At 41.3% G+C, this 23,493-nt stretch overlaps 1 protein-coding gene across 1 annotated transcript; it reads right to left on the bottom strand.

The window, feature by feature from the left end:
- Positions 1–833: 833 nt before the first annotated feature.
- On the bottom strand, positions 834–21,754 carry renbp (renin binding protein). Its single transcript, XM_086277805.1, has 11 exons — positions 21,484–21,754; positions 18,028–18,133; positions 17,871–17,946; positions 17,712–17,787; positions 10,801–10,979; positions 9,164–9,391; positions 8,963–9,044; positions 8,635–8,810; positions 8,377–8,508; positions 4,783–4,870; positions 834–1,911 (listed from the first exon to the last, which is right to left on the bottom strand). The coding sequence occupies exons 2-11, from the start codon at positions 18,126–18,128 to the stop codon at positions 1,838–1,840; spliced, it is 1,212 nt and encodes a 403-aa protein (XP_086133931.1). The 5' UTR covers positions 18,129–18,133; positions 21,484–21,754; the 3' UTR covers positions 834–1,837.
- Positions 21,755–23,493: the final 1,739 nt, after the last annotated feature.

Raw genomic sequence — 23,493 nt, 5'->3', positions numbered from 1 at the left:
AAATTTATAAATACACTGACACAAGTAGTGGGAAAAATAGACAAGGAAATCTAAAAAGGGAGGAACACAGGGTGCTCCAGCAACAGAGTAGAAAATCAAAGTTATGATGCAGGACAACCAGATCAAGCTTGAATTTCACTGCTTAAAAAAAAAAAAAAAGAAAAGGAAAGAAACTCCTAAATCAATGTCGGATCTTTATGAGTAAAATATTCAGCTGTTTTTGCTGATGTCAGTCAGCATTGTTAATATGGAAATCTAGTGAACTATATTCATGTTTTTGTGTCATCGTGAAGTTATAAAACAATTTTTAAAAATGCTGTTCTAAAGAGCTCAAAGTAAAAAGCTTGTGACCCCCAGTGACTAACATTTTGCTTTAAAGTTTGGAGATGATCTAATGGAAACTAACGCTTATCCTAATTGACCTGTTTCTTTACATTTTGTTTTTTAAGATCAACTTTGACCTTGGGAACTAATGATGAAGATCAAGGTCAAATGCCAACCTAGGTACTCATGTGCCCCAAAGCCTAATATATTGTTGTTGTTGTTGTTGTTGGAAAACAATCCATAAAAATTATGAAGAACAACATTTTTACAGATTTTCACATTTGTTTGACCTTGACCTGAGTCAAACCAGCCCCACCTGTTACTGGTATCTACCTTCACACAAAATCGAAAAATGAACAGTGGATGCTAGACTGCTAACAGACAGACAAAGGTTAGATTCTAATAATTATTTGTTAATTAGAAACATATCCGCTTTCTAGGAACATTGGCTCATCATCTGTCATTTGTTTCCATTCCATTTCAACTAGTAATAATAATGATAACTCAGCTGAATGAAAGCATCTGCATCAGCAGCTTTATTATTTTAGTATACAATTTATTTCCTGACATGGAAGTGTATAGATCACATAGAACAGTAGTAAAATAACATTTTAAAAGGCCTGAAGGTTCCAGTTTAAAAATCCATATTTTCTGTAAAAATATGAGCATAAAAACATGTCTATATGTCTTAGCCCTGTGAAAGATTAGTGACCTGTCCTAGGCTTACCCTCCCTCTCCTGTGACCGCTGGGATTGGATGAGAGGAAGAAAATTGGATGGATGGATGTACTACCAGCTGTTGTACATCTGTGGAGTGCTTTGTGGGAAATTCAGTAAATTATGAGGTGTAAATACCAAGTGTGAAGCACAGGTTTTGCACAGGGGAGTTAAATACAAATCTCATCCACATTTTTGCAAAACTTCAACTGTGGTGAAAAATTATCTTCATCAAAATTATTCAGCTGAAATGTTCCTGATGCAAATAAGGGCAAACTTACTGACGCCCCTTGAGCCTGTGATGTATTGTTGCTGCACTGCTGTGACTGTGACATCACTGGTGATAGCTGCTGTACAGCTACTGAAAAAAAACATTGTTGGACCGAAGAAAGCAAAATTAACTTGTACCAGAATGATGGGAAGGAACCGCTTATGATCTGAAGCATTACAGATCACCTGCGCGAGCTGCCATTGGAACTGGGTCACTACTCTACCCAGATTCAGTCAAACGAACCATTTATTTACTTTCAAACATTGAATTAAAGCTGAAGGTCTTCAATGAAACATGAATGAATGATTGGAAATGTATATCTCAAGGTTAATGTGTTCTTTTTTTTATTCCCACCCTTAGCATTGGGTATTTTAGAAACCCCTACAAAGGTAAGATTTTAACTGAAACCTGGATGAATGCACAAAGAATCAGACAATTTTGCTTTATAATTTGATTATTCGTGATTCGAAGTAATGCACAAGTTCAATCCCTGACATGAATCCCTTTATCATTCATGTCAGAATCTTCAGTCCTTGTTTTCCAGCAAGTCATCCAGAATGCGCTCACACATGTACAGGCAACGAGGCACGTGGAAGAACCCTGAGGAACAGATGAAACAGCTACTTTACCATTATGTTAAAACAGAAAAGTTTTTCACAATAAAATGATTGTTGGGATTTTAAAACAATTGATGCAGCTAAAACACAGAAGAAAGACTCTTTCATGCTGATAGATGACAAATGAAAAAAACTTGTTTGGTTTGGTTTCCATGTGCTACTAGGCCAGCTTCAGTGCTGCTTGGCATTAATTTTCCAAGTTTCTAGAACTCTGTTGGAGGAATTAGTACTAATCTTTCAAGGTATTTCATCTGATGATTTGTGGAGACCAAACATCTTAGTCCAGTATCTCTCGAAGCATTCAGCTGGGGTGAGGTCTAAGGTCTGAATGGTTTGATAAGTATGAAAATAATGCAATTTGTATGCAATGGCTTTCACAGGGAGCAATGGAGAAGCGCAGCATCAAGGTGATGATTCAGAACAACCTTGTGTTCATTTATAGTGATCCTTTCCTCTAAAGAGATCATTGGAACCAAACCATCCATTCTCTTCTGCTTATCCAATTCAGGTTTGCAGTGCGAGAGGCGGGTTACACCCTGGACAGGTTGCTAGTCTGTCGCACTAACTGCATGTTTTTGGACCGTGGGAGGAGGTCAGAGTACCTGGAGAGAACCCACGCAAACATGGGGAGAACATGCAAAGCCCACACAGAAAGATCCCGGCCTGATGGTGGAATTAAACTCAGGACCTTGTTGCTGTGAGGACACAGTGTGAACCACTATTCCACTGTGCTGCCTTTGGAATCAAATCATTGTACAGGGTGGGCCATTTATATGGATACATCGTAATAAAATGGGAATGGTTGGTGATATTGAAGTCCTGTTTGTGGCACATTAGTATATGAGGGGGCAAACTCCTCAAGATGGGTGGTGACCATGGTGGCCATTTAGAAGTCGGCCATCTTGGATACAACTTTTGTTTTTTCAATAGGAAGAGGGCCATGTGACACAAAACAATGGTGTGCTTGGTTTCAACGTAACTTTATTCTTTCATGAGTTATTTACAAGTTTCTCTTTGTTCACAGCCATTGACATGTCGAAGAGGTTAACACGTGAGGAGCGGCTCGAAATTGTGTTGATATCTGGTGAACGCAGTAACCGGGTCATTGCAGCAGATTTCAATGCAAGACACCGTACGAGACCACCCATCTCCCATGCTACAGTTAGCAAACTGCTTGCTAAGTTTCGTGAAACTGGTTCAGAGTTGGATTTGCCAAAATGTAGACGTAAGAAAACTGTCACTAATGAAGAAACATCAGTGGCTGTCCTAGCTTCATTCAGCAAGAGCCCACAGCGTAGCACTCGCCACATGTCACTGGAGAGTGGCATTAGTCGAACATCCCTTCGGCGGATATTAGCTACTCACAAATGGCACCCTTACAAACTCCAGCTACTGCAGCATCTCAACGAGGATGACCCAGATCGGTGCACAGAATTTGCAGAATGGGCAAAACAAAAATTTGAACAGGACCCTCAGTTCACGCAGAAGATTTTGTTCAGTGATGAGGCAAACTTTTATGTGAATGGTGAAGTTAACAAACAAAACCACCGCTATTGGTCTGACACTAACCCACATTGGATGGATCCCTCCAAGACTGTTGGAACAACAAAAGTGATGGTTTGGTGTGGTATATGGGGTACAACGATAGTGGGTCCATTCTTCATCAATGGAAACCTCAAGGCCACTGGATATTTGAAATTGCTACATGATGATGTGTTTCCCTCTTTATGCACTGAAGCTGGCACGTTCCCTGAGTTTTTCCAGCAAGATGGTGCACCACCACATTATGGGTGCCAGGTCCGAGCATTCCTAGATAAACAGTTTCCTGGAAAGTGGATTGGTCGTCGTGGGCCAGTTGAATGGCCCCCAAGGTCTCCCAATCTGACCCCCTTAGACTTTTATCTTTGGGGTCATCTGAAGGCAATTGTCTATGGTGTGAAGATACGAGATGTGCAGCACCTGAAACTACAGATACTGGATGCCTGTGCTGGCATTTCTCCTGCGGTGTTGCTATCAGTGTGTGAAGAGTGGGAGAAGAGGGTTGCATTGACAATCCAACACAATGGGCAGCACATTGAACACATTTTATAAGTGGTCAGAAACTTGTAAATAACTCATGAAAGAATAAAGTTACGTTGAAACCAAGCACACTATTGTTTTTCTTGTGACATTACCAATAAGTTTGATGTGTCACATGGCCCTCTTCCTATTGGAAAAAAACAAAGGTTGTATCCAAGATGGCCGACTTCTAAATGGCCACCATGGTCACCACCCATCTTGAGTTTGCTCCCTCACATATACTAATGTGCCACAAACAGGACTTTAATATCACCAACCATTCCCATGTTTTTACGGTGTATCCATATAAATGGCCCACCCTGTAGAAATGCCACTCATTTCACAGCAGAAACGATGGATCCCATAACTACTAGGGACAAAATTCAGTTTGTTTTTTTTCCTCGTGTTTGTCATGCCATGTGGTAATGGCTGCAAGCAGATGCTGATAAAAATAAATTTGGCTTCCATCACATAACTGTTATTGTCTCACAGCTTACCCAGAGACAGTCAGAATTAATAGACATGCCCAGCACCATCATTACATCCGTGTCAAATTATTAAACATTACAGAAATATGTGTTCCACTTTATACATTCTCCCTCATTTTTTTACAACCTGGGGCCTAAAATATGCAGCACTCAACATCTTCACTGAAATTTGAGTGCAGATCAAGGAGTGTTGTGCAGGTAACTAAAACATACAAAGCCCATTTTACAAGTTACTCTACATTCTCCTGTCATTTATTTCCCTCATTTCAGAACTTCCTGCTGTTGCTACATCTTAACTATGCTCTTACCTTTAAAGGGACCGCCTTTAAAATCCAGTGCTACTTTCCCTTCTTGTGTCAAATAGCCAAACCACTCACCATTCTCAGCATCAGGAAACTGGAAACAGAAACACGCACGATCACCCAGCGTTACATTCTTTAAAGTTCTCTCTTTGACATAATCAACAACGGTCAAAGAGCCTTAAATTAGCCTTTTACACTTGAAAAGTCATAGTTCAGCACTATTTAAGCTGGGATATGGTTAGTTTAGTATTGCATAAAGACTGAAAGCAGGGAAAACAATATCTTGGAGTCAAATTAAAATGGATTTTAAAAATAAAACTTTGGAATAATATTTGTTGGATCAGAATATGCTGAATGCAAACAAATATTTCCTAATAAACCTTCCATAACAAGGCGATCCGAGGTCAATTATTAATTGTAATCTGGTCTAATCTAATAATGAAACTCCAAACATGACTGTCCTTTATAAATTCCCCTTCATATTTCCTTCATGAAATTTTCCATCAAAGTCAGAGAAAGATGTGAGGGACAAAGGAAAAGAGAAGTTCAGTGTGAACTCATACTAGACTCCATAATAATGTGACTTGTGTCTGCTGTGGTGAAACTAGTGTCGAAAGATGAGCTAATTTGATACTTTGTGAAAAATAGGATAGTCATTTTAAATAAACAGGAGTACACATATAGCCTTTAAAGTAAAATGAAATGGTTATCACAGTGAGACGAGTTTCTGCTCATGTCCAATCACATTTTCTTTTCCTGCTGGTAAATCTGACCCTGTGTAACTCCTGGCATTTGTGAGGATTTCAGTAACTGGAGTCAAATGAAAAAACACAATAATCCTAAAGCCTGCAATTTAGAAATAGACAAAAAAATGCAAACTGAATTATTATAAATGTAAATTCTTTTTAATATAACTCGTAATCTTCATTTATGCAGTATTTATACATATCTCTCCATCTACAACATCAACATAACCTCGTCATAGCCAGTCAATCTTGTTTTCTGCATTTTCTAACACTCTCTGTTTCAAGTAAGTTAAGCTCCGCCCAGCTAGGCTGTGGTTGGGGGGGTTGGGCTCCAGTTTCTCCATTCTTCATGCCTACTCTTCCTCATTTCATCACCTGCCTTACTTACGGACAGAATCCAGCGTTCAGCTGCTGCCCGATTGTCAGCGTCGGGGAGTAACGGAATACATGTACTGCCGTTACGTATTTAAAATACAAAATATGAGTAATTGTATTCCGTTACAGTTACCGTTTATAAGGGTGGTATTCAGAATACAGTTACTTTGTTGAAATAAATGGATTACACGGCTCTTTTTCTGTTTCATATATTAGACTATGCTCTCTCTATTTTTGGGGGGTAATTCCACGCCGGTGGAAACCCAAACAAAACACGCATTAAGAGGCTCTAATGCCTGTGTCTCAATCTTGCGGCCCATGACACCTCTACTTGCGGCCCGCAAAATGACGTGAAGAAATATTTTTGAAAAAAAATTCTCAAAAATTATTTAATAAGAGGGCAATAGGCAGAGTGTTACAGACATAGATCTAAAGAATGTAGCCTCATGGGCAGTGTAGTCCGTGCTGCAGGGAGAATGGACTGCCATACCCGTTATGTTCCTGAGAGCGAGGGAGGGAGAAAAAAAGAGAGTGGAAAAGTACGAGTTGTCACAGAGCAGAAACAGGAGATGGAAGCATGTAAATATAATAATAACCACTTCAGTCAAAAAGAGTCCCTGACGAGCCCAGTTGTAAGTAAGCTATTAAGACTCGACTGTACAATGTGTTCGTGTTTTTCTCCGAAAACAGTTGGAGCAGCCTTTCAACGCCTCTGTCTCTTGCTAGCAAAGTTGACCCAGACAACAAAGTAAAGTAAAGCTAGATTTCGGCTACGAGCCTGACAGAGAACCTAACGTATTAGACAGAGGTCCCTTTATGGTTTTACGCCTTTACGGTTCGGAGCCGCGGACCTGTTTTATATACATGTGGAATAGTTTTCTATACGAGATCGCTGCAAAAAGTGCAGCCTTACCTAATGTCCACCCTACTGTTACTCATTTTATATTAAGATTTAAAAATCTAGTTGGTATTGGTGTGGAGAGTAACCTTCAGTAAAAGTAATAAATCACACAGCAATGTCAGTGCGCCCCAGGGTGGCTGTGGCTACAATGTAGCTGCCATCACCAGTGTGTGAATGTGTGCGTGAATGGGTGGATGACTGGATATGTAAAGCGCTTTGGGGTCCTTAGGGACTAGTGAAGCGCTATATAAATACAGGCCATTTACCATAAATCACACAGCAATAGGACATTCATGTAGTTGTAAAAAAATTGATAATATATTAAGTAATCCAAAGTATTCAGAATACGTTACTCTCATTGAGTAACGTAACGGAATACATTACAAAATACATTTTGGGGCATGTATTCTGTAATCTGTAGTGGAATACATTTTAAAAGTAACCTTCCCAACACTGCTGATTGTCATAGTACCTCGATTGGTAATGATTTAGAATCCTTTGCTTATTCCCTGAATTCATTTCATTACTTCCACTACAGTGGTGTTCCATAATGGCACCTCCTGTCTCTGAAACTGTTCGTGGGAGAGTTGGGTCAGTGCTGTAGAGTTCTGCTCCAGTGCTCCCTGGTCTTCACATACGTACCTCGCTCTTTTTTGGATGATCCTTCAAACTATTTGACCTTACTGGACTCCTCTGAGGTATGGCCTTGATCTAAGCAGAAGACTTCTTCCTGTCAAAGACTATAAAGACATATCCATTTGCTGACTGTAACACTAAAGGACCCGACACGGCTCAGGAATCTCACTTTCAGGTTTATTTGCTCACATTGGTTCAGCGATTGTTACTTCTTGCAGCTACTCCTATCCGGCCCAGCTGCTACTTAAATGCAGCAGCAAATCTCCTCTTTACCACCACAGCCAGTCTGCATCTCACTTACCTCCATGGTGTCAGAATTGTGAGCTGAAGCAGAAGAGGAGCCTGCCAACACTTGTACCACTTCTGCCCCTTTGTGAGAAGGAAGCGGGTCTCCAATTGGCGGCACTCCTCGCTACTACCAGAGGCTGCTTTCAAGCCTGTGTAGGGCCTCCGCCTGACCCTGATCTTCATCTAAGCCTGCAGCCCTGCTGAGATCAACCAAAACCCAGGTCTTTGCAACCACCTCAAGGGTGAGTAAAAAAGAATTTTCTTCATGCTCACCCTGAGCCAGAAAAAAAAAAACCTCTTAACTGCCTTGTTCCATGGCCTGAACTGCTACAACTCCACCATTTAGGTCAGCCCAACCACCCAGACTGTTTACTGTTTCGTTTGGACTATATGGCTTTTTGTGTGTTTTTAGGTTTTGTTCCAAAACTTTACTCAACAAAAAAATCGTAGAGCCTTAAAGGTAAAAAGAGGAAGTTGCTGTTTCCTGCCTGCTTCCAGTCTTTAAACTAATCTCTGTAACATCAGGTAGTCGTTGATATTTCATATCAATAGGAAATTACTTATTTCTCAAAAATTTTAAATACTCAAAATATTTAATGACAAAAGCACAGAGTACTCTTGCTATGCCGTGTGGCCAGTGCCGTATCAACTCACATGGCTAAAAGTGTACTGGTAAACTTCTGAGAATATCTCCAGCAGCTCAGGCTTCCTGGTGTGACTGTAGGCCATGAGGAACGCGATGAGAGCCTCACAGTGTGGCCACCACAGCTTCATGCTCCACTCTAGCTGCTCAGACACAAAAGCAACATGGCTGATCATAAAGTGATGAATGCAAACTACTATTGAATGCAAATTGAAACAGAATTTTGTGTCTAATAAAAACATAATCATGTGTAGAGATGACAGGTTAACCTGTGTGGGGCAGTGACCATCCACATCCAGGAAGTAGAAGAGGCCACCGTGTTCTTTGTCCCAGCCATACTGATAAGGGAGCTCCACAAAGTTTCTGATGGCAGTTCTGTGTATTTCCTTGTCCCCGGACTGTGCACCGTACAGCATCAAGAACCAGCCTGCTTCCAAGGCATGGCCTGAGTCAGCACCAGTTATTAGTGGGAAGGACAAAAAAACATGGAAAATGATGAAGTGAGCAACTAAGGAGAGGACAAGAGTGTAATATCTGTTTCCACAGGGACGGACTTTGCTCATAGCCATCTGGGTCAGCAGGCTGTGGAGCATTTACCTGGATTCTGCAGTCGGCCCTGGCAACCCGGCAGTTCAGATCCATCCACTGACACGTTCTCTAAGATAGCTGTGCCAGCTCTCTGCATTAAAAGATGCAGAAGATGAGAAGGAAAAATAACTGTATTTATGAATAGAAGGTACTTGATAAAATATACAACTGTGACAGAAAAAGCAGCAGAGTGTTTGTCTGTGTCCAAACCTGGATGTGCTGTAGGATCTGCTCTACACACCAGTTTCCCAGTTCTTTGTACTTCTGAGCAACTTCCTGTCCACGGCCTTCGGTTAACTGTTGCACCAGGCACATGAGCATCATGGGAACTGACAAACTGTTGATGGGAACCTCCCCGGGAAGTTGGGGCCGGCCAAGGCCTGAAGGGTCTACCTGAACCCAGTAAATTAGCTGTTCCATCATCTGCTCAGCTTCCAGCTGAAACACATAAGAGGGGTGAGAGATAATGTTGTAGAAATGGTAACATAGCTATAACTCAAACTCAAACACTCTGCTTCTGAGGTGGGCATGTTTTTTATGCCAATTGTATGATCAGAATGAATGTCAGAAGAAAACTAAACTTAACAATCACAAAAAAATTAGTGTTTGGCAGATTATTTCTTTGTTGTAACAATGTTTATTGGCATTAAATCTTCTACTGCCGGAAAGTCTGTTTATTTCCCCTTAATTAATTCAATAAATTCCACCTTTACAGCAGCTGTATATGGTCTGGTATAAAGATCAAAGATAGCTAGTGAAACGTCTGCTTACAGTCTGCTGAATTCAATTCTGTAAGATTCTGACAAAGAGCATCAGGTCAGCTGATCACACAAAGAAACTACTGCAGCTCAAAAACAAAATTCAACTCAATTCAATTTTATTTATATAGCGCCAAATCACAACATAAGTCGCCTCAAGGTGAGTTGTGATTCTTTTTCCTACACTGAGCTACTACAATTGATTTTGAGATTCCTCTGAATCCCACTTTAAGCCCTGACTGCACTGGTTTTCCTGTTTAGATTCAATTCAGTTCAATTCAATAAAACTTTATTGATCTCAAAGGTTGACCCAGAAGGAAATTTGGGTAATCGGTGTGTGGCGTTAATGCCACCCTCTATAATGTAGGCAAAAGAACAGTTGTTTTGGAAAATTCTCTTCCACTGATTAAAACTAAATAATAATAATAATAATAATAATGGATACTTTATTGATCCCCATGGGGAAATTACTTGTTTTTCTCTGCATTTGACCCATTCACTCTGTGAAGCAGTGGGCAGCCCACTAAGCAGGCGCCCGGGGAGCAGTGTGTAGGGACGGTACCTTGCTCAGGGGTACCTCAGGGTAGCCGTTAAGTGGATTCGAACCGCCGACCTTCCGATCATGGGGCGACCACTTTACCTACTGAGCTATCCCTGCCCCATAAATACATTTATTAGAAGTTGTATTTAGATTTGAATAACATTTGTATTGTCATGTACTAATAGTGTTTTATTATCACAACAACATGGGTTGAGTTCACTTTGCATAGTAGCTTGTAGCAGAATTGTCCTTCAAAGAGCTACTTTTTAGGTTTTTATGTTTCAGAGCCTGATCTTTTTGACTTTTTACTTGATCCTTTACTGCATTTCTTTAACACAAGAAAAGGCACCCATGAAAAAAATGCCAAATACTAGTGTAATTAAATAAAAGGGTTTTTTTTCGCATAGAATTTTTGGAAGACTTCTTTCCACTGCACTGATCAATAATAACTAGGAACAGAAATGTCAATAGGCTTAAGATAAGACAACTAAGAGAGGTGGCAAACATATGGTATAACTAAAGAAGATTACACTAACAGTTACATATACCTGCATATCCTTGTCACCAGTTAGCCTGCTCAGTTCATCCATAGCCATGATGTAGAAACACTCACTGAATATGGTTCTCTGAACTTTGAGCGCTTTACCATCTCTCGTCAGGCAGAAGGCACATTTCCACTGACCGCTGCTACTGGACACACGAGCAAACTTTCTCAGGAATGCTCCTCCTATGATTCAGACAGAACAACAGAACATTGGTATGAACCCACAGGAAGCTGTTCACTGATAGAGAAAATATAAAAGAATCATTCATTAAGATTTCAGAACATCTATTCTCAGACTTCAAAAACAACAAGAGTGAAATTGTGCAGAAAATCAGCGATATGAGTCACGGACCAGATCAGCCATCAATGGGGCTATGTGCCACCTGAAGCTGGCAGCAGGTGGCAGCACATCACCATCGGTTAGACCAGTGGTTCCCAAACTTTTTTTTCCTGGGGCCCCCTTTTGTTTTACAAGAAAGATGCTATTTTACATGTAGTTGTTTTTTTCCTGTGTAATAATATTCAACATTTCTATTAATACTTTTTTTTTTTTTTTTAAAATGCCTCTCTGTGCAAAATGGGTTTAAAAACAAACAACTGTTGGATACCGTTTGTCCGTGATAGACAGGGGGAACAAATTACGGCAGGGTTAGCCTGATATTATTTGTATCCCACTGTAACTTTACTGTATAAAGAGCTAACATCTCCAAAATGTCAGGAGTAGTTAGTCATTACAAGAAGTGTTTGTGAACTAAAAATCAAGAATGTGGGATACTGTTTGTCCGTGATTTGAAGAGCCCGACGTTTGCTCCCAACGCAGGGGAAACAAATTCTGTCGGGGATACCTACTTTGGCACGACACCGGGCTGATTTGGCTTTCTCCTCTGCTACAATAAAACTTGCTTTCACAACAGCTTCACTTTGTGATTTTGCTCTGGTGAAAAACGTCTGCTGAAATGTCAGATTCTTCTTTAGCTCTTCTACCTTCTGTAGTTTATGCATTTAGGTTTTTCAGCTAATCCTGATGTTTTGTCTCGTAGTGCCGTCTTAAATTAAATTCCTTAATTACAGCCACATTAGCTCCACTAATAAGACACACGGGTTTACCAGCAATGTCTGTTTAACCTATATTCAGTCACCCACTGGCACTGAAAGGCTCTGCTTTCAGAATCAACTTTTCTCTCCACCATTGTGAGCGGCTAGCTGCGCAATAACAGAAGTTTGACTTGATTGACGCGGGAATGTTCCCAGTTAGCCTAGCGTTCAGCAAGGAGGCTGCAGCGCTGCATTATGGGATCTGTTGTTTGTATATTATTAGCGCCTCATATCGCCGGGCCATGCATAACAATAATAATAAATCTATATAAAATTATCTCGCGGGCCGGATATAAATGTACGCTGGGCCGGATGTGGCCCGCAGGCCTTGACTTTGACACATGTGATCTACAGCAATGACATCATAATGTTATTAGGATTGGAAATGCGTAGTTGGATGGTAACAAAGAACTGGGGGGATTGTACTACCAGAAGGCAACACTGCAGACATCGAAGATAGCTACCTTGGAATCCCACAGGCAAATGGGACCCATGAAGAAGCCGCTAGGAAAGCCACAACCACCAAATACATCCAGAGAGTAAGGTGTTCTGAGGAGTCAGCTGAACAGGAAGAACAAGATCCGGGCTATCAACAACTACGCAGTAACGGTCATCAGATACCCTGTTGGGATCATCAGCTGGCCAACGGAGGAGACAGAAGACACTGACATCAAGACAAGAAAACTCCTTTCCATGCATGGAAGGTTTTTAAGTCCAGCACCCTGAGCCTGCTATTCAGACTGTAACAACAAAGATCCAAGAGTATATCACAAAGACCCCCAACTGACCATGTGCTTAGTGAATATCTCAGACAGCTGAAATCCAAGAAAGAAGAGGAGCAAAAAGAGAAACCATCATGTAAAGACAGCCCCTGTAAGGCATGTACCACTGGCAGAAGAATTGGCTGATATCAATATACTACCAATGGTTTGACAATCATGACATCACAGGAACAAGCTCTAAGCACACGATCAGTAGAGTCACAGAGAAATTTCTGCCTGTATGTGCAACATACCTTTATTTACCAAAATACCTGTAGTGCATTTATGCTCATGCTAGTGTGCTGAATCGGTTTAATTTTGTCCTTTCACAAAGTCCTAAACAGTGGCATCATCATACATCTGCTACACTACACTGTCATGATCCCGGGATCTGTGGATTTTCTTGTAGAATTTCATAAAGTGTGTTTAGCTTGTTTTATATTCTTTAATTCTAGTTTCTATTTTGACTCTTCTTGGGTTCTGTATTTTAGTGAATTAGATCTGGGTTGTAGCTCTGTTTACTCAGTTTTCTAGCCCTTTGTGATTCTCTCTGTGTCCCTTTGTATTTTGTGTTGCTTTGTGCTTTAGACTTTGTATTTACGTTTATGGATTTTTACAACTCATTAAACAGCTTGTCTCCTGAGTCAACATTCGAGTCCTTAGCCTGCAAATAGTGACAATAACAAGCCAGATGGTCTCTCACTTCATCAGGTCAGAGGATGTGTTTTCCAAAAAGAATTTCAACTGATCTGAAATGAACAGTTTTCCACTTTTCCTCAGTCCATTTCAAATAATCTTTGGCCAAGAGAAGAAGGTAGCTTCCTCTTTGTGTTATAGAGCTTTAAACTTTAATCTTTAACTTTAATCAGGAAGTGTTCCCGATCCTATGCAGTGATTCCTCTGACAGAATCATGCCTAGTTTTACTGCAGTGCCACCTGAGGGTCCAAATATCACAGACATTCAACTCGGGAACAGAGATTTCTCAACATTAGCTGACTCTTTTGTTGATAAGGAACTATAGATGATGAGATATTTTTGCCATTTTACATTGAGGAACATTATTCTGGACTAATTTCACAATTTATCCGGTTGTTCAGTCTGACGTCACTAGCCGTGTCTGGACCTAAACTCCGCTGCAGGTCCATATATCAAACGATCACTATGGCATTACTGAGAGTTGAAAAACTGTCTAAAGTCTTTCATCTTTAATAAAATGATCAGCGTTCTGCTCTACCAGGTGAAACAATTGAGTTTAAGATCCAGGCATCCATGAAAACGGAATTTATGACATTTAACGGAGTTAGAAGTTAGCAGGGAGTTAGTTCGCTAGCTTCTATCTAAATACAATATAGCATGTCCTGACTGCGGGGTTTTGGAAACAAATTAAAACGTACAGCTCTGCTATCACTTCCAAAATAAATGAAGACAGAAAACTAAAAAGCAGTGACGTTTGTAGGGTTACTGAAGTTGGGCTAGCTGGTATATAATGATGTGCTACGTGACCGCTAGCGACACAGCTATGTTAGCATAATATAAACAAGCTAACTTTTTTTCCCACTCGATAAAAGTTAACGTGAGTGTTCTCGGTCGTCAGGAACAAATGTAATCGCATGGCAGGATGCTGTAAAAGGACCAAACTTCATATACTGCTGCATGGGCTGGGCTGTAGTTACATCCTAAGGTTTTAAAAACTGAGCTTAAATAAATGATTAGCGGTAATAAAAGCCGAGGAAGGTCAACAGTGATCACTGACTGTTTTAGGAGCTTTTTGAGATCAAATAGAAGAAAATACAAAACATTAAACATGTTAACAACACAAAAGCCATATTAAACGCAGACTACTTTAGGCCCGGAAGTAGGATTCGTCGCGTCATCACTGAACAACCGGATAGACAGTTTTTTCCTTTGAAATTCTCTACTGTGGCAACATCACTAACTTGTATAAAGAAATGAAAGCTTTATCCCAGAACAAGCAGCAAAAGATAAAAGAAAGGAAATCACTCAGACGGACTTACACCCTCATGGCATCATATCACCCCAAATAGAGCACTTCGCTCTCACACTGCTAGGCTACTTGTGGTTCCCAGGATATTAAAAAGTACAATGGGAGGCAGAGCCTTCAGCTTTCAGGCCCCTCATCTGTTGAAGAGGCTCCAAGCTTGGATTTGGGAGACAGATACCCTCACTACTTTTAAGATTAGGCTTAAAGCATTCCTTTTTGACAAAGCTTATAGTTAGGGCTGGATCAGGTGACCCTGAATCCTCCCTTACTTATTCTGCAATAGACTTGGGCTGCAGGGGGCTTCTCATGATGTACTGGGCATTTCTCCTTCTCTCACTCCTTTTTATTCACCATTTGTTTATACACCCCCTCTGCATTTAATTACGAGTTATTATTAATCTTTGGCTCTCTTCCACAGCATGTCTTATGTCTTGTCTTCCTCCCTTCACCCCCAACCGGTTACAGCAGAAGACTGCCCCTTCCTGAGCCCGGTTCTGCTCCTAAAAGGGAGTTTTTCTTTCACACTTCTGCCTAATTGCTTGTTCATAAGGGGTTTCTCTGTACTATTGTAGGGTCCTCACCTTACAATATTAAACATCTTGTTGTTGCGGTGATTTTGCGCTATATAAGTAAAATTGAATTGAACTGAACTGAATTGAATTGAATGTCCAAGAGACCAGTGATGAAATCACTCTGGTGCCCAAGGAGGCAGCCAGTGACAATGGAGGAGCACCTCAGGAGGTTTGGCTGGAGGTCAGCAGCACCTGAGGTGAAGAAAACCATTTGGAGGCTGTTGGCGACAGAGAGTACAGAGTACCTCTGGTGCCTTTGCTGGAGGCCAGTGACAAAGGCCATGGAAACCCTCTGGAGGCCAGTAATGAAGGAAACTCTCTAAAGGCTGGGGGAGGCGTAGGCGACAGGATACCGCTAGTTATTTGTCTGGGGGCTAGTGATGATGGAGGAGATGGATCTCCTCAGGAGGCCCAGCAAGTGACCCCCTGTGAAGACTGAGACCCTCATGCACTTAAGACTTTGAAGTGTTGGGGATCCGTGGCAGCGTAGAATGTTGAATCGTAGAATGCCTAGACTTGGGGTTCACTAAAATCTCAGGACTCTAAGAAGATGCAGGAAGCTCAGGATTCTCAGGATATGCAGGATATCATAAAGCTTAGGCTGTGCAAGGCTCACAAAGTACTTTGAAGGCTCACAAAGTACTTTGAAGGCTGGGTGAGGCTGTGCAGGACCCATAGCTGACTCTGGAGCCTAGGGCAACACAGGATGCTCAGCCAACACTGGATGCTGGGTCTGTGGAAGGCCCTCAACTGAGGCTGAAGACTGTGGCACCGCAGGCTGTGTAGTCTCTCCTGGCAACTGGGACTCCAGAAGGTCCTAGCTCAGACCACACTGCAGGCATGAAGCTGGCCAGTCCAAGTACAAAGGATGTTAGCAGCCATGAGTAGATGCTCAGTCCTTATCAGACACACGATCTTTGGTGAGGTCCTAGGTGGTGCAACAGCCTCTAAAACTCAATTTCTGATTGAGATGCTTTAATAATAATAATAATAATGGATTGCATTTATATAGCGCTATTCGAGACCCTCAAAGCACTTTACAATTCCACTATTCATTCACTCTCACATTCACACACTGGTGGAGGCAAGCTACAGTTGTAGCCACAGCTGCCCTGGGGCAGACTGACAGAAGCGAGGCAGCCATATCGCGCCATCGGCCCCTCTGGCCATCACCAGTAGGCGGTAGGTGAAGTGTCTTGCCCAAGGACACAATGACCGAGACTGTCCGAGCCAGGGCTCGAACCGGCAACCTTCGGATTACAAGACGAACTGCCAACTCTTGAGCCACGATCACCCCTTTAGCGATGTAAAACTCAGTTTCAGAGTTGGCTGGCTCAGCAGCAGTCACCTCAACCTAAGATTTTACAGAGATGAAACTCCCCGGGTGGCCCAGCAAGTGACCTAAAGGATGTGTGTAGCAAGGAAAGCGGATGGAGCTGCAGGCTCTGGCTGGTGTCAACGTCGGCAGGTACAGGCTGAGTGCCCGAAACAGGTGCCCCACTTCTTCCCGGATGAAGGAATAGGGAGTGCAGCAGTTACAGGGTCCTGATCCTCAGGCCACCACTCCACCAACAAAAGGATTAAAGAGGAGTAGTATGAAGTGCGAGCTTGGAAGCAGCTCTGGTGGGGGTAAGCCGAACAAAAGGGAAATAAGTTTGTTCAAGATGGAAAAAGTCTTTGGGCTGGGGAAAGAGTTTCTGCCTCCAAAAGCCAAGTTTATCTCCCTTAAAAGTTACAGAGCTGGTGAGTGGGTGGCCAGTGTGCAATCTCTGCACAGAAAGGGCCCAGCAAGGTGGTGAAGTCGAACTCAGGACCAGGACTAACCATCACACCATCGTGCTACCCTTTATATAGATAGCTTCTCTAAACTGATTTGAGAAGATAATAATTTGTTATTATTGGGAGCTATCATGTCAGAATGCTCCCTAACTGCCGATATTTTTCACCTTTTTAATGTGCAGTACCGGTCCATGAGTCGTTTGGTACCGGGCCGCGAGAGTAGAGGCTCAGGTGTGAAATGTATAGTTTTCAGGGTTTTTATCGGTCTGCAGCGTTATTTTGTTATCGTTTTTACCGTTAACTCGGTTTTCCTGGGTCTTTTCACGTGTGTTATGAATAAATCTTTTTTTCTGTTGTATCTATCCGCGACACCTTAAAGGCCGGTCCGTGAAAATATTGTCAGGCATAAACCGGTCCGTGGTGCCAAAAAGGTTGGGGACCGCTGGCCTAGAATGTTAAAAAAACAAACTCATAAAAGCAGAAATAAATTGATTGCTAAGATATGAGACCTTTCAAGTCAGTCAAGTCAATGATTAACATTTATCGTTTGTGATATAAATACACAGTAAATGCATATTAAAAAAGATGCAAGAAACCTTTATTATGTGCTGCTCTCGGTAACAGCGACTGGACGCTGTCATTTCTGAGAAAAACACAATGCTCATGATACAGAGCTGTATAGTCAAGCATTACATTCACACTCACCAACTGTTGCTGCTTCAAGGATTTCAGGCTTGTGGAAGCGATCCATGGTTCGGTACAAGCGACAATACATCCACACCTGTGAGACACATATATAGCAAAATCTTCACACTGAACAACCTAATGTAACAGCAGATTATTACAATCACTGTCGAGGTTCACCTGTCTACCCTGCAGCCAGACATATTTCAGCTCATCATAGATCTTCCCATCCTTTCCAATACACGTGAAGAAGCCTCTAAAATAGAAAGCAAAAGAACTCATTACAAGGATTTGGACAATATAGCAGTACAAACATATTCCAGTGTAAAGGCAGTACCCATGTACTCTGTCAAGAGAGTATTTGAGCCAGAAGTCCACTACATTGTCCAACTGTTTCCGAATGTTCTCTCGACACTTTTCAAGCGTCACCACTGACATTGTTCCTGTTCAAAAAGAACATTAAAATTAGTTTGTGAAAAAAATTTATGGATTCTTGGTTTATAGTTATATGTTTAAAGTGTAAAGGTGGTACTGAAACTGTAGAATTATGCAAATATGTCTGTATTTAAATCTGCAAAAATATTGTGACTGTAATAATATGACTGTAATTGACATTTTTTTAGAAGTTGGAATAGGTTTTAGGTGGGATAACAGAAAAGTGAAACAAGGGCAACACAAGCTTGTAAAAGTGGTGCAATTTAAAAACAAAGAGGTGGAAAATCCTAAATAAATCTGATTATTTAGTACATGACTGGGTGTAAAAAGTGTACCACTGAGAGGCTGACTTGGGACAAAAATGGGGAAGGGCTCATGACTGTTGTGAAAGACTGCATGGACCAACCGTTCAAGAAACTTGAAATAACATTTTTGAAAATAACATTAGAGGAAGTCAGTGTCTTTGAAACACACACACACAGTCCAGATAAATCTCTGTATGTAAGAGACAAAGCTGGAAACAAATACAGAATATTCACCTATAAAAAACAAACATGATTCTCTCATGGGGTTTGCTGCTCAGTGATTTTTCAGAGAGAAAAGAAATTGTTGCAGCTTCCACATAATTAAATAAAAAGTGTAAAGAAAGTTATATCCTTTGTAAGTGAAACTGTCTGCTTTGCAACCACTGCACCAGATTCATGCTTTGGCAGGTAACTCTGTTCTCCAAATGGAATTCTTTTTGCTTGAACCAACCTGACTGAAAACCGTTTGGAGGTTGGTCGCTGCTATTAAACTAATGCCCAAACATAATCTTACCAATATACCAGCATAACATCACGGGTGGATGTAGTTCAGCTCATCTACTAATCAGAGGGTTGGTGATTTAATGCCTGGCTGCTTCAGTCTGCACATCAAATATCCTTGGAGTATGAATGTGTGTGGATGGTAGATAGTAAGCACAGAAAGAACTTGTGTGACTGAGACAAGTTGTGTGAAGTGTTTTGAGTGCGCAGAGTAGAAAAGTGCTATACAAGAACCAGTCCACTTACCATCATGCTACTTAACCAGACAAAAGAACTAACACTTACAGGTTCATTACTGCATGACTCAATCACAAGAAACTGCATTACTTTTGCAACCACTCCATTAGGAATGCCAACTGTCCATACTGAGCGTATCACCCCTGACACAAAGTTGCTTTGGGTGTACTTGATTATTGTGTATTGTCTAGATCAGATGTTGAAAACCACTGGGTGTGCTGTGAGAGATCAGCAGATGTGCAGTGGGAAATTACAGTGGAACCGCGACTTACGAATACCCCATTTAACGAAAAATTCAAGTTATGAAGGCACTGAACGGCAATATTTTTGCCCGTGTTACGGCAAAATGCCCGTGTAACGAAATCCGCTGGCTCTGATTGGCTGAGCCCACAATGCCTTCCGAATCATGTGACAACCCCCTTAGCTTTCGTACTTGCGCTTCGCTGTTCCACTTGAACGACGTATTGTTGTTGCAGATAGCAATTAGCCTATAGGAGGAGTCATGTCATATAGAGGAACAAACAGTACTCCAAGAACAGACAAAGCCCAGCAGAAACCTTGAAGAGGAGCCTCATCTGCCCCCACCCCCGAAGAGCTTCAGAAAGGAGAGAGATCAGAGGCAAGAAGAGGGGTCCCTATTTGCCTCCAACTCTCTCAACAACACCAACGACCAGGACCAGGGACCACGACCTTCCCCAGTCCCCCAAACCCCTGACATGCCATCACCCTCCTCCCCCTCCCTACACCTGAAATTCACTGAGGAGATGATGGAGCGGGTCAATGCTGGGCTCAGATCTACCCCCGTCCCCAATCCCTTTTTGTCCCCCATAAACCCCCCACCAGAGCAGCCAAAGGTTCGCCATCGAGCCCCACCCTCAACAGAGCAATCGAAGTCACATTGCCCAGCCTCATCCCCCTTAGTTCCTCCTTACCACCTTCATGCCCTGTCTCCGCAGTCTGATGTGTGATGTGTGGAGGGTCCGGGCTGCGAGGATTATGGCAGTGGTGACTTTTCCCAGGAGAAGCTGGGACCCTGTTTACTAGAAGGTTTTAAAATTTCTGTACTTTTAGGTGACAGGAGACATGTGGCCTGGTCAAAACACAGAGAGCTGCACCCTAAAAGATCTTTAAATATATTAAACATACCTTGTGTGCCACAGACTGCTCCCAAACACGAGGGGGGCAAATAATACCTCTAAAACACTTAAGTTGGCTTTATTAAACGTTAGATCTTTAGCTGGGAAAACATTTTTAATTAATGATTTAATCACTGAGCTCAGCCTTGATTTTATGTTTTTAACTGAAACTTGGTTGGACCAAAGTAACAGTGGAGCTGTTCTCATCGAGACGACCCCTCCTAACTACAGTTTTATCAGTAAGGCCAGGGTGAGCAGGAGAGGAGGGGGTTGCCGCCCAGGGTGAGGACAGCCAGGTCTCAACATCTGCCCCAGTCACCAGAGGAGGCAGCTGGGGGTGCCCGATTTGAGCTATGAGCGTGCTTGTTGCCAAAGGCAGCGATCTAATTGGTCAAATCTGTTTATTTGGATGCAAAACATCGGAAAAATTGAGCTTGGTTCGAAAAAATAAATGCAACGTCCATTAAATCCATGAAGAATCGGTGAGTCTGAAAAATATTTTTAAGACAATTTTTTTACCATGATGTACATTTGTTAAGCTAGCTAAAGATAAGCATAGAGAACATAGTCCACAGGCAAAAAGTGTCTCGAAACCTCACACATGTGACATCATCATGTCAAATATCTGTAGACATTTACACTCAGAGGAAGCTTTTTGAAAGTAAAAATGATCACATTTGTAAAGTTACACATTAAAAATTGTGTGTAAAAAGGGACTTTTTTGTTGAAATCGGTGTATATTTTTGTGTAAATTAAAATTCCTTTGTCTGATGTGAATCATAACTTATTACCATACCACATACATTTGTGAGGTTTTTGAATTTAACCTCTCTCCATAGGGGCTTTAGTTTTCCCATAATAACACCACTTACTTATTATTAGATGACCAAAGGCTATTAGAGAGATAACTTTATGCCACAATAGCCAACAATAACACTGTCATCTTACATTTAAACTAGCTCATGCAAAAAAAGCAATATTAACTATACTAGCAAGGTATACTGTTTGGTTTAAAAACTATTAATTTCACCAAGGATTTCTAATTTCTTTTTCCCTGTGTTGCAAAAACAACAGAAAGTCATTTCCGTGCTGTCAGCCATGTAAAAAGGACAAACGGTGCCTTTGGTAGCCGTCTCAATGCGTTCATATTGAGAAAAGGACTAATAAAGCTGCCATTACCTTCAAGCTGAAATAGTGAAGAATAGTCTGTCCAGCTGCTCCGTTCGCTAGCTCTGTTAATCACATGATCAGATAAGGAAGTGGACAGCGGGTCACGCGGCCACTTGACTCGTCATTTTTTTTTTTTTAGGGTCTCTCAAAGTAACTTCCAGGGGGGGTTCGCTTGCCTTCGACTTCCTTTTGGAGTAACTGTTTGTCGGTACTTTTCAGGACATCAAAATCACGTTTCCTAATCAGACCTGCAGATTGTACAACCGCTTATTCCGCCATCTTGCCCACCCACCCCCCTCCTCCGTGAGCCGTCATTTGGTTTTGTTTTGTTTTGTTTTGTTTAATTTAGTTATATTTTGCACACATTTACAATCTCTCATTGGGAGACAACATTGGTGCAACAACATCTTGAAATGTTGAGTAAGAAAACAAAAGAGATAGGAGAAGACTAACAGAAAAACAAAAAACAATATAAATATGTGTGAAGGCCATTCTTATGACATTTAACAATATCCTTTCCGTGAACACTTTAACATACATGCGGCTTACTTGGTACACCAAACGAAACATATTCATTAAAAGGATAGAAACTGGGTCCCATTTTCACATATCAAAGCAGCATCTTTACATGAATCCTTCAGTAATTCTAAAGATGACAAAAAAGACTTCAATTCAATCTTCAATGCACTTAGGAAAGGTCTTTTGTTTTGCCATTTACACTTATGAATGTGGTATTTGCCCATAATTATTACCATATTGTGGAGCATGGCAAGTTCCTTAGACGGATCGCCATTATTGTATAAAACCTGTGTTAGAGTCAGTGGGGTCATCCCATCTATTCTTACACTCAACCAGTCAACCAAATCCTGCCAGAAGTCAGTCGTTACTGTGCAGGGGAAAAAAAAACAAATGATCAATACTTTCTTCATTTTGTAAACAAAATCCACATGGCTCCACCTCAAACCCAAACCTTTTTTAAGCATTTCAGCTGCTGGACAATATTCATTAATTATTTTAAATTGCATTTCTTTGACTTTGGGGGGGATAGGCCATTTTAAAAAGTGTGTATATTTGTTCGTTATTTTAACCTTACTACCTTTTAATTTTGTGTTACTGTTAAAATCGTGAAATAATTCATTTTTAAATATATTGTTTATGATTTTATTATTACACTTTTTATTAGTTAAAGGAATCTGATTTACCTGTAAAGAAGATAAACTAATTTGTCCCTTAGAGTAATATAAATAGCCTTGTATCAAACTTAACAGAGGTAAGGGGATCGCCTTACAGACCTTGTTATATTCTCTAAGGGAACACTGAATGTTAAACTTTGCATTGAAAACACCCACTGGGAGAAACTGCCCCTTTTCATCAAGTAAATCTGTTATAAAGATGATTTTTTTTTCATACCACTCTTTAATGAACAATGACTTCCTATTACTTGTAATGGTCCTGTTATTCCACAAGGTGGAGCAATGTGGCATGAAGTTATGGGCAAAAACCATCTTCCAATAAGACAAGACCTGCTTATGATAGGTCGCCGGTTCGATCCCCGGGCTCTCTGTCCTGGTCGTTGTGTCCTTGGGCAAGACACTTTACCCTCCCGCCTACTGGTGTTGGCCAGAGGGGCCGATGGCGCGATATGGCAGCCTCGCTTCTGTCAGTCTGCCCCAGGGCAGCTGTGGCTACAACCGTAGCTTGCCTCCACCAGTGTGTGAATGCGAGAGTGAATGAATAGTGGCATTGTAAAGCGCTTTGGGTGCCTTGAAAAGCGCTATATAAATCCAATCCATTATTATTATTATTATTCTGACAGTTTCACAGGCAACTTCAATATATCAAAATCACATTTCAGGAGAAAATCCAACCATCCCACCTTTTTGAAAATATTTTTAGGGATATGGAACCATATGGAGTCAGGTTTCAAGAGGAAGTCAAAGGAGCTTGCAAAGAAAAGCGTCTGGACTTCTTTAAGTTACTTGTGCAGACGCTTTTCTTTGCAAGCACCTTTGACTACGA

Source organism: Aulonocara sp. 'chitande type north' Nkhata Bay, linkage group LG20 (genome assembly GCF_057382095.1).
Source record: "Aulonocara sp. 'chitande type north' Nkhata Bay isolate Kocher_YH1m ecotype deep benthic linkage group LG20, A_spYH_male_GT1.1, whole genome shotgun sequence".
Lineage (NCBI taxonomy): Eukaryota > Metazoa > Chordata > Actinopteri > Cichliformes > Cichlidae > Aulonocara > Aulonocara sp. 'chitande type north' Nkhata Bay.
This window is presented reverse-complemented; position numbering and strand designations above follow the sequence as displayed.

Bases quoted from the DNA above. Each gene is read 5' to 3' on its own strand.
- renbp (XM_086277805.1), bottom strand. From the start codon at position 18,128: ATGTCAGTGGTGACGCTTGAAAAGTGTCGAGAGAACATTCGGAAACAG. The intron at 9,392-10,800 runs GTATATGTAACT...TATGTGTTTCAG, and splicing joins CTGGTGACAAGGATATGCAG to CTGGAAGCTGAGCAGATGAT. The intron at 9,045-9,163 runs GTTTGGACACAG...CTTTTAATGCAG, and splicing joins AGATCCTACAGCACATCCAG to AGAGCTGGCACAGCTATCTT.